At 47.5% G+C, this 12,661-nt stretch overlaps 1 protein-coding gene across 2 annotated transcripts in view; it reads left to right on the forward strand.

The window, feature by feature from the left end:
• The window catches only part of LOC116368903 (adhesion G protein-coupled receptor E1-like), a 27,046-nt gene extending 14,828 nt beyond the window's left edge, over positions 1-12,218 (forward strand). The window contains exons 5-6 of one of the 2 annotated variants that reach the window (XM_031819296.1): positions 1,559-1,690; positions 12,007-12,216. In XM_031819296.1, the coding sequence (XP_031675156.1) occupies positions 1,559-1,564 (6 nt within the window). In that variant the 3' untranslated portion in view covers positions 1,565-1,690; positions 12,007-12,216. Of the gene's footprint in view, positions 1-1,558; positions 1,691-12,006 lie in introns of both variants that reach the window. The other variant, XM_031819295.1, reaches the window with a different exon arrangement.
• The last annotated feature ends 443 nt before the right edge of the window (positions 12,219-12,661 follow it).

Here is a 12,661-nt window from a genome sequence, read left to right on the forward strand (position 1 = left end):
GGGAGGGGGCTGATAATGATATTGTTCTATGTAAATTGTGTCATTGTGACGTATGTATTGATGTATATTGATGTACTGTGTTAAGGGTACTGGAGGAGAGATTAGGGAATCACTGGAGGAGAGATTAGGGAATCACTGGAGGAGAGATTAGGGAATCACTGGAGGAGAGGTTAAGGAGTCACTGGAGGAGAGGTTAGGGAGTCACTGGAGGAGAGGTTAGAGAGTCACTGAGTAGAGGTTAGGGAGTCACTGGAGGAGAGATTAGGGAGTAAACCAGGTGTGTGAGGTGTATATTTTTGTGTCAATGTTTTAAGACGACCAAGAAACACTGTGTGACCCTGTTTAGCCCACTGCAGTAAATCAATGGTACAACTGTGTGACCTGTTTTAGCCTACTGCAGTAAATCAATGGTACAACTGTGTGACCCTGTTTTAGCCTACTGCAGTAAATCAATGGTACAACACTGTGACCCTGTTTAGCCTACTGCAGTAAATCAATGGTACAACACTGTGACCCTGTTTTAGCCTACTGCAGTAAATCAATGGTTACAACTGTGTGACCTGTTTTTAGCCTGCTGCAGTAAATCAATGGTACAACACTGTGGCCCTGTTTAGCCTACTGCAGTAAATCAATGGTACAACACTGTGACCCTGTTTTAGCCTACTGCAGTAAATCAATGGTACAACACGTGACCCTGTTTAGCCTACTGCAGTAAATCAATGGTACAACACTGTGACCACTGCTTTGCCTCCTACTGCAGTAAATCAATGGTACAACACTGTGACCCTGCTTAGCCTACTGCAGTCAATCAATGGTACAACTGTGACCCTGTTTTAGCCTACTGCAGTAAATCAATGGTACAACAACTGTGACCCTGTTTTAGCCTACTGCAGTAAATCAATGGTACAACACTGTGACCCTGCTTTAGCCTACTGCAGTAAATCAAGGTAACAACACTGTGACCCTGTTTTAGCTACTGCAGTAAATCAATGGTACACAAACCATTGTGGCTGCTGACACCCCTCATCCTAAGGATGTGTGTTCTGGAATGTTCTTTGCTCTCTCTCTCTCTCTCTCTCTCTCTCTCTCTCTCCTCCTCCCCCCCCCCTCTCTCTCTCACTCACTCTCACTCTCCTCTCCCCCTCTCTCTCCCCCTCTCTCTCTCTTCTCTCTCTCTCTCTCTCTCTCTCTCTCTCTCTCTCTCTCTCTCTCTCTCTCTCTCTCTCTCTCTCTCTCTCTCTCTCTCTCTCTCTCTCTCTCTCCCTCTCCCTCTCCCCCTCCCCTCCCCCTCTCCCTCTCTCTCTCTCTCTCTCTCTCTCTCTCTCTCTCTCTCTCTCTCTCTCTCTCTCTCTCTCTCTCCTCTCCCCTCCCCCTCTCCCTTTCTCTCTCTCTCTCTCTCTCTCTCTCTCTCTCTCTCTCTCTCTCTCTCTCTCTCTCTCTCTCTCTCTCTCCTCTCCCCTCCCCCTCTCCCTTTCTCTCTCTCTCTCTCTCTCTCTCTCTCCTCTCCCCACCCCTCTCTCTCTCTCTCTCTCTCTCTCTCTCTCTCTCTCTCTCTCAGACATAGATGAGTGTAATGTAACTGCTGGTATCTGTGGAGGGGGAGGGACCTGTCAGAACCAGGAAGGAAACTACAGTTGCCTCTGTCTACCTGGATACAGTAATCATGGCAACAAACAGGCGAGGTGCTCAGGTGAGGACAGAATATGGTACCATGATGCACTGCTTCCCACAATATGGTACAGTAAGGTGCGATAACTTTGTCTGTCTTTTGGATAATTGGACGCCGAGGGAATATATCCAATTTTAAGTGCAGTCCTCCGGACCTCGTTGAAGCCAAATGCGGCACACTTGGAAAAATGAGTTTGACCCCCTGAACTAGACTGTTAGAGAGGTCACTACACTCACTGATCCCCATGTTACTTCCTCAAACAGAGTTGTGCCACTGCAAACCGCCTCATAAGGACAGGTCTAGGTTCAGTTTTACTGTGTAAGCCTGGATAATGATTATCAGTAAGGGACTATGTAAACTGATCTGAGTGTGGTGCTTATATTACAGTAGGGACTTTCCTCTGTTGCTGTAGATACCGTTATTCCACTGGCAGCTTCCTCTTTGTAGTGTTGAGGCCCAAATGACAACATATTCCCTGTATAGTTCACTACATTAGACCAGGGCCCTATTCCCTGTATAGTGTACTACATTAGACCAGGGCCCTATTCCCTGTATAGTGCACTACATTAGACCAGGGCCCTATTCCCTGTATAGTGCACTACATTAGACCAGGGCCCTATTCCCTGTATAGTGCACTACATTAGACCAGGGCCCTATTCCCTGTATAGTGCACTACATTAGACCAGGGCCCATAGAGCACTATATAATAGGTTGTCATTTGGGATGCGGCCTATGATGGTTACCATGGTAACATTTCATCACTGGTGTGCTGTGGGTTTCTGGGGGTTTTAATCTCCAGCTCAACTTCCTCTCTGTCTCAAGTCTTCATTTATATCTTAGTTAGTTGTTATCTGATGTTAAACATGGTTACCCATGGCAACAACTTGGATGTACTATTGTGTAGTGTTGTGGTGTGTTGTATTAGTATTTATTAAGGATCCCCATTAGTTCCAGCCAAGGCAGCAGATACTCTTCCTGGAGTCCAGCAACATTGAAGCAGTTTAAAAACATTACAAAACATTCACAACAGATTTTACACCTCAGACCCCTAGTCCACTACCACATGTCTACAACACACTAAGACCCCTAGTCCACTACAACATGTCTACAACACACTAAGTGTGTGCCCTCAGACCCCTACTCCACTACCACATGTCTACAACACACTAAGTGTGTGTCCTCAGACCCCTAGTCCACTACCACATGTCTACAACACACTAAGTGTGTGTCCTCAGACCCCTAGTCCACTACCACATGTCTACAACACACTAAGTGTGTGTCCTCAGACCCCTAGTCCACTACCACATGTCTACAACACACTAAGTGTGTGTCCTCAGACCCCTACTTCACTACCACATGTCTACAACACACTAAGTGTGTGTCCTCAGACCCCTACTCCACTATCACATGTCTACAACACACTAAGTGTGTGCCCTCAGACCCCTACTCCACTACCACATGTCTACAACACACTAAGTGTGTGCCCTCAGACCCCTACTCCACTACCACATGTCTACAACACACTAAGTGTTTGTCCTAAGAACCCTACTCCACTACCACATGTCTACAACACACTAAGTGTTTGTCCTCAGAACCCTACTCCACTACCACATGTCTACAACACACTAAGTGTGTGTCCTCAGACCCCTACTCCACTACCACATGTCTACAACACACTAAGTGTTTGTCCTCAGACACCTAGTCCACTACCACATGTCTACAACACACTAAGTGTGTGTCCTCAGACCCCTAGTCCACTACCACATGTCTACAACACACTAAGTGTGTGTCCTCAGACCCCTAGTCCACTACCACATGTCTACAACACACTAAGTGTGTGCCCTCAGACCCCTACTCCACTACCACATGTCTACAACACACTAAGTGTGTGTCCTCAGACCCCTACTCCACTACCACATGTCTACAACACACTAAGGTTGTGTCCTCAGACCCCTACTCCACTACCACATGTCTACAACACACTAAGTGTGTGTCCTCAGACCCCTAGTCCACTACCACATGTCTACAACACACTAAGTGTGTGCCCTCAGACCCTTACTCCACTACCACATGTCTACAACACACTAAGTGTGTGTCCTCAGACCCCTAGTCCACTACCACATGTCTACAACACACTAAGTGTGTGTCCTCAGACCCCTAGTCCACTACCACATGTCTACAACACACTAAGTGTGTGTTCTCAGACCCCTACTCCACTACCACATGTCTACAACACACTAAGTGTGTGTCCTCAGACCCCTACTCCACTACCACATGTCTACAACACACTAAGTGTGTGTCCTCAGACCCCTACTCCACTACCACATGTCTACAACACACTAAGTGTGTGTCCTCAGACCCCTAGTCCACTACCACATGTCTACAACACACTAAGTGTGTGTCCTCAGTCCCCTAGTCCACAACCACATGTCTACAACACACTAAGTGTGTGTCCTCAGACCCCTAGTCCACTACCACATGTCTACAACACACTAAGTGTGTGTCCTCAGACCCCTACTCCACTACCACATGTCTACAGCACACTAAGTGTGTGTCCTCAGACCCCTACTCCACTACCACATGTCTACAACACACTAAGTGTGTGTCCTCAGACCCCTACTCCCACTACCACATGTCTACAACACACTAAGTGTGTGTCCTCAGACCCCTAGTCCACTACCACATGTCTACAACACACTAAGTGTGTGTCCTCAGACCCCTAGTCCACTACCACATGTCTACAACACACTAAGTGTGTGTCCTCAGACCCCTAGTCCACTACCACATGTCTACAACACACTAAGTGTGTGTCCTCAGACCCCCTACTCCACTACCACATATCTACAACACACTAAGTGTGTGTCCTCAGACCCCTACTCCACTACCACATGTCTACAACACACTAAGTGTGTGCCCTCAGACCCCTACTCCACTACCACATGTCTACAACACACTAAGTGTGTGTCCTCAGACCCCTACTCCACTACCACATGTCTACAACACACTAAGTGTGTGTCCTCAGAACCCTACTCCACTACCACATGTCTACAACACACTAAGTGTGTGTCCTCAGACCCCTACTCCACTACCACATGTCTACAACACACTAAGTGTGTGTCCTCAGACCCCTAGTCCACTACCACATGTCTACAACACACTAAGTGTGTGGCCTCAGACCCCTACTCCACTACCACATGTCTACAACACACTAAGTGTGTGTCCTAAGAACCCTACTCCACTACCACATGTCTACAACACACTAAGTGTTTGTCCTCAGAACCCTACTCCACTACCACATGTCTACAACACACTAAGTGTGTGTCCTCAGACCCCTACTCCACTACCACATGTCTACAACACACTAAGTGTTTGTCCTCAGACCCCTAGTCCACTACCACATGTCTACAACACACTAAGTGTGTGTCCTCAGACCCCTAGTCCACTACCACATGTCTACAACACACTAAGTGTGTGTCCTCAGACCCCTAGTCCACTACCACATGTCTACAACACACTAAGTGTGTGCCCTCAGACCCCTACTCCACTACCACATGTCTACAACACACTAAGTGTGTGTCCTCAGACCCCTACTCCACTACCACATGTCTACAACACACTAAGTGTGTGTCCTCAGACCCCTACTCCACTACCACATGTCTACAACACACTAAGTGTGTGTCCTCAGACCCCTAGTCCACTACCACATGTCTACAACACACTAAGTGTGTGTCCTCAGACCCCTAGTCCACTACCACATGTCTACAACACACTAAGTGTGTGTCCTCAGACCCCTACTCCACTACCACATGTCTACAACACACTAAGTGTGTGTCCTCAGACCCCTACTCCACTACCACATGTCTACAACACACTAAGTGTGTGTCCTCAGAACCCTACTCCACTACCACATGTCTACAACACACTAAGTGTGTGCCCTCAGACCCCTAGTCCACTACCACATGTCTACAACACACTAAGTGTGTGTCCTCAGACCCCTAGTCCACTACCACATGTCTACAACACACTAAGTGTGTGTCCTCAGACCCCTAGTCCACTACCACATGTCTACAACACACTAAGTGTGTGTCCTTAGACCCCTACTCCACTACCACATGTCTACAACACACTAAGTGTGTGCCCTCAGACCCCTACTCCACTACCACATGTCTACAACACACTAAGTGTGTGCCCTCAGACCCCTACTCCACTACCACATGTCTACAACACACTAAGTGTGTGTCCTCAGACCCCTACTCCACTACCACATGTCTACAACACACTAAGTGTGTGTCCTCAGAACCCTACTCCACTACCACATGTCTACAACACACTAAGTGTGTGTCCTCAGAACCCTACTCCACTACCACATGTCTACAACACACTAAGTGTGTGCCCTCAGACCCCTAGTCCACTACCACATGTCTACAACACACTAAGTGTGTGTCCTCAGACCCCTAGTCCACTACCACATGTCTACAACACACTAAGTGTGTGTCCTCAGACCCCTAGTCCACTACCACATGTCTACAACACACTAAGTGTGTGTCCTTAGACCCCTACTCCACTACCACATGTCTACAACACACTAAGTGTGTGCCCTCAGACCCCTACTCCACTACCACATGTCTACAACACACTAAGTGTGTGCCCTCAGACCCCTACTCCACTACCACATGTCTACAACACACTAAGTGTGTGTCCTCAGACCCCTACTCCACTACCACATGTCTACAACACACTAAGTGTGTGTCCTCAGAACCCTACTCCACTACCACATGTCTACAACACACTAAGTGTGTGCCCTCAGACCCCTAGTCCACTACCACATGTCTACAACACACTAAGTGTGTGTCCTCAGACCCCTAGTCCACTACCACATGTCTACAACACACTAAGTGTGTGTCCTTAGACCCCTACTCCACTACCACATGTCTACAACACACTAAGTGTGTGTCCTCAGACCCCTACTCCACTACCACATGTCTACAACACACTAAGTGTTTGTCCTCAGACCCCTCGTCCACTACCACATGTCTACAACACACTAAGTGTGTGTCCTCAGACCCCTAGTCCACTACCACATGTCTACAACACACTAAGTGTGTGGCCTCAGACCCCTACTCCACTACCACATGTCTACAACACACTAAGTGTGTGTCCTCAGACCCCTAGTCCACTACCACATGTCTACAACACACTAAGTGTGTGTCCTCAGACCCCTAGTCCACTACCACATGTCTACAACACACTAAGTGTGTGTCCTCAGACCCCTACTCCACTACCACATGTCTACAACACACTAAGTGTGTGTCCTCAGACCCCTACTCCACTATCACATGTCTACAACACACTAAGTGTGTGCCCTCAGACCCCTACTCCACTACCACATGTCTACAACACACTAAGTGTGTGCCCTCAGACCCCTACTCCACTACCACATGTCTACAACACACTAAGTGTTTGTCCTAAGAACCCTACTCCACTACCACATGTCTACAACACACTAAGTGTTTGTCCTCAGAACCCTACTCCACTACCACATGTCTACAACACACTAAGTGTGTGTCCTCAGACCCCTACTCCACTACCACATGTCTACAACACACTAAGTGTTTGTCCTCAGACACCTAGTCCACTACCACATGTCTACAACACACTAAGTGTGTGTCCTCAGACCCCTAGTCCACTACCACATGTCTACAACACACTAAGTGTGTGTCCTCAGACCCCTAGTCCACTACCACATGTCTACAACACACTAAGTGTGTGCCCTCAGACCCCTACTCCACTACCACATGTCTACAACACACTAAGTGTGTGTCCTCAGACCCCTACTCCACTACCACATGTCTACAACACACTAAGGTTGTGTCCTCAGACCCCTACTCCACTACCACATGTCTACAACACACTAAGTGTGTGTCCTCAGACCCCTACTCCACTACCACATGTCTACAACACACTAAGTGTGTGCCCTCAGACCCCTAGTCCACTACCACATGTCTACAACACACTAAGTGTGTGTCCTCAGACCCCTAGTCCACTACCACATGTCTACAACACACTAAGTGTGTGTCCTTAGACCCCTACTCCACTACCACATGTCTACAACACACTAAGTGTGTGTCCTCAGACCCCTACTCCACTACCACATGTCTACAACACACTAAGTGTTTGTCCTCAGACCCCTCGTCCACTACCACATGTCTACAACACACTAAGTGTGTGTCCTCAGACCCCTAGTCCACTACCACATGTCTACAACACACTAAGTGTGTGGCCTCAGACCCCTACTCCACTACCACATGTCTACAACACACTAAGTGTGTGTCCTCAGACCCCTAGTCCACTACCACATGTCTACAACACACTAAGTGTGTGTCCTCAGACCCCTAGTCCACTACCACATGTCTACAACACACTAAGTGTGTGTCCTCAGACCCCTACTCCACTACCACATGTCTACAACACACTAAGTGTGTGTCCTCAGACCCCCTACTCCACTATCACATGTCTACAACACACTAAGTGTGTGCCCTCAGACCCCTACTCCACTACCACATGTCTACAACACACTAAGTGTGTGCCCTCAGACCCCTACTCCACTACCACATGTCTACAACACACTAAGTGTTTGTCCTAAGAACCCTACTCCACTACCACATGTCTACAACACACTAAGTGTTTGTCCTCAGAACCCTACTCCACTACCACATGTCTACAACACACTAAGTGTGTGTCCTCAGACCCCTACTCCACTACCACATGTCTACAACACACTAAGTGTTTGTCCTCAGACACCTAGTCCACTACCACATGTCTACAACACACTAAGTGTGTGTCCTCAGACCCCTAGTCCACTACCACATGTCTACAACACACTAAGTGTGTGTCCTCAGACCCCTAGTCCACTACCACATGTCTACAACACACTAAGTGTGTGCCCTCAGACCCCTACTCCACTACCACATGTCTAAAACACACTAAGTGTGTGTCCTCAGACCCCTACTCCACTACCACATGTCTACAACACACTAAGGTTGTGTCCTCAGACCCCTACTCCACTACCACATGTCTACAACACACTAAGTGTGTGTCCTCAGACCCCTAGTCCACTACCACATGTCTACAACACACTAAGTGTGTGCCCTCAGACCCTTACTCCACTACCACATGTCTACAACACACTAAGTGTGTGTCCTCAGACCCCTAGTCCACTACCACATGTCTACAACACACTAAGTGTGTGTCCTCAGACCCCTAGTCCACTACCACATGTCTACAACACACTAAGTGTGTGTCCTCAGACCCCTACTCCACTACCACATGTCTACAACACACTAAGTGTGTGTCCTCAGACCCCTACTCCACTACCACATGTCTACAACACACTAAGTGTGTGTCCTCAGACCCCTACTCCACTACCACATGTCTACAACACACTAAGTGTGTGTCCTCAGACCCCTAGTCCACTACCACATGTCTACAACACACTAAGTGTGTGTCCTCAGTCCCCTAGTCCACAACCACATGTCTACAACACACTAAGTGTGTGTCCTCAGACCCCTAGTCCACTACCACATGTCTACAACACACTAAGTGTGTGTCCTCAGACCCCTACTCCACTACCACATGTCTACAACACACTAAGTGTGTGTCCTCAGACCCCTACTCCACTACCACATGTCTACAACACACTAAGTGTGTGTCCTCAGACCCCTAGTCCACTACCACATGTCTACAACACACTAAGTGTGTGTCCTCAGACCCCTAGTCCACTACCACATGTCTACAACACACTAAGTGTGTGTCCTCAGACCCCTACTCCACTACCACATATCTACAACACACTAAGTGTGTGTCCTCAGACCCCTACTCCACTACCACATGTCTACAACACACTAAGTGTGTGCCCTCAGACCCCTACTCCACTACCACATGTCTACAACACACTAAGTGTGTGTCCTCAGACCCCTACTCCACTACCACATGTCTACAACACACTAAGTGTGTGTCCTCAGAACCCTACTCCACTACCACATGTCTACAACACACTAAGTGTGTGCCCTCAGACCCCTAGTCCACTACCACATGTCTACAACACACTAAGTGTGTGTCCTCAGACCCCTAGTCCACTACCACATGTCTACAACACACTAAGTGTGTGTCCTCAGACCCCTACTCCACTACCACATGTCTACAACACACTAAGTGTGTGTCCTCAGACCCCTAGTCCACTACCACATGTCTACAACACACTAAGTGTGTGTCCTCAGACCCCTAGTCCACTACCACATGTCTACAACACACTAAGTGTGTGTCCTCAGACCCCTACTCCACTACCACATGTCTACAACACACTAAGTGTGTGTCCTCAGACCCCTACTCCACTACCACATGTCTACAACACACTAAGTGTGTGTCCTCAGACCCCTACTCCACTACCACATGTCTACAACACACTAAGTGTGTGTCCTCAGACCCCTACTCCACTACCACATGTCTACAACACACTAAGTGTGTGTCCTCAGTCCCCTAGTCCACAACCACATGTCTACAACACACTAAGTGTGTGTCCTCAGACCCCTAGTCCACTACCACATGTCTACAACACACTAAGTGTGTGTCCTCAGACCCCTACTCCACTACCACATGTCTACAACACACTAAGTGTGTGTCCTCAGACCCCTACTCCACTACCACATGTCTACAACACACTAAGTGTGTGTCCTCAGACCCCTAGTCCACTACCACATGTCTACAACACACTAAGTGTGTGTCCTCAGACCCCTAGTCCACTACCACATGTCTACAACACACTAAGTGTGTGTCCTCAGACCCCTACTCCACTACCACATATCTACAACACACTAAGTGTGTGTCCTCAGACCCCTACTCCACTACCACATGTCTACAACACACTAAGTGTGTGCCCTCAGACCCCTACTCCACTACCACATGTCTACAACACACTAAGTGTGTGTCCTCAGACCCCTACTCCACTACCACATGTCTACAACACACTAAGTGTGTGTCCTCAGAACCCTACTCCACTACCACATGTCTACAACACACTAAGTGTGTGCCCTCAGACCCCTAGTCCACTACCACATGTCTACAACACACTAAGTGTGTGTCCTCAGACCCCTAGTCCACTACCACATGTCTACAACACACTAAGTGTGTGTCCTCAGACCCCTACTCCACTACCACATGTCTACAACACACTAAGTGTGTGTCCTCAGACCCCTAGTCCACTACCACATGTCTACAACACACTAAGTGTGTGGCCTCAGACCCCTACTCCACTACCACATGTCTACAACACACTAAGTGTGTGTCCTAAGAACCCTACTCCACTACCACATGTCTACAACACACTAAGTGTTTGTCCTCAGAACCCTACTCCACTACCACATGTCTACAACACACTAAGTGTGTGTCCTCAGACCCCTACTCCACTACCACATGTCTACAACACACTAAGTGTTTGTCCTCAGACCCCTAGTCCACTACCACATGTCTACAACACACTAAGTGTGTGTCCTCAGACCCCTAGTCCACTACCACATGTCTACAACACACTAAGTGTGTGTCCTCAGACCCCTAGTCCACTACCACATGTCTACAACACACTAAGTGTGTGCCCTCAGACCCCTACTCCACTACCACATGTCTACAACACACTAAGTGTGTGTCCTCAGACCCCTACTCCACTACCACATGTCTACAACACACTAAGTGTGTGTCCTCAGACCCCTACTCCACTACCACATGTCTACAACACACTAAGTGTGTGTCCTCAGACCCCTAGTCCACTACCACATGTCTACAACACACTAAGTGTGTGCCCTCAGACCCTTACTCCACTACCACATGTCTACAACACACTAAGTGTGTGTCCTCAGACCCCTAGTCCACTACCACATGTCTACAACACACTAAGTGTGTGTCCTCAGACCCCTAGTCCACAACCACATGTCTACAACACACTAAGTGTGTGTCCTCAGACCCCTACTCCACTACCACATGTCTACAACACACTAAGTGTGTGTCCTCAGACCCCTACTCCACTACCACATGTCTACAACACACTAAGTGTGTGTCCTCAGACCCCTACTCCACTACCACATGTCTACAACACACTAAGTGTGTGTCCTCAGACCCCTACTCCACTACCACATGTCAGACTCACTTCTCTCCTCAAGTGTTTATGTCAATGCTTTTGCATTCTCTCTCTCCCTCCCCCTCCCCCTCCCCCCCCCCTCTCTCTCTCTCTCTCCTCTCCTCTCCCCTCCCCCCCTCTCTCTCTCTCTCTCTCTCTCTCTCTCTCTCAGACATAGATGAGTGTAATGCAACTGCTGGTATCTGTGGAGGGGGAGGGTCCTGTCAGAACCAGGAAGGAAACTACAGTTGCCTCTGTCTACCTGGATACAGTAATCATGGCAACAAACAGGCGAGGTGCTCAGGTGAGGACAGAATATGGTACCATGATGCACTTCTTCCCACTATATGGTACAGTAAGGTGCGATAACTTTGTCTTTCTTAATTACATGTTCATATAACATAACATACATCTTTATCTAACATAACATAACATACATCTATATCCAACATAACATACCATACATCTATATCTAACATAACATACCATACATCTATATCTAACATAACATAACATAACATAACATACCATACATCTATATCGAACATAACATAACATAACATAACATACCATACATCTATATCTAACATAACATAACATAACATAACATAACATACATCTATATCTAACATAACATAACATACATCTATATCTAACATAACATACCATACATCTATATCCAACATAACATACCATACATCTATATCTAACATAACATACCATACATCTATATCTAACATAACATAACATAACATAACATACATACCATACATCTATATCTAACATAACATAACATAACATACATACCATACATCTATATCTAACAT

This window comes from Oncorhynchus kisutch, unplaced genomic scaffold, assembly GCF_002021735.2.
Source record: "Oncorhynchus kisutch isolate 150728-3 unplaced genomic scaffold, Okis_V2 scaffold2018, whole genome shotgun sequence".
NCBI lineage: Eukaryota > Metazoa > Chordata > Actinopteri > Salmoniformes > Salmonidae > Oncorhynchus > Oncorhynchus kisutch.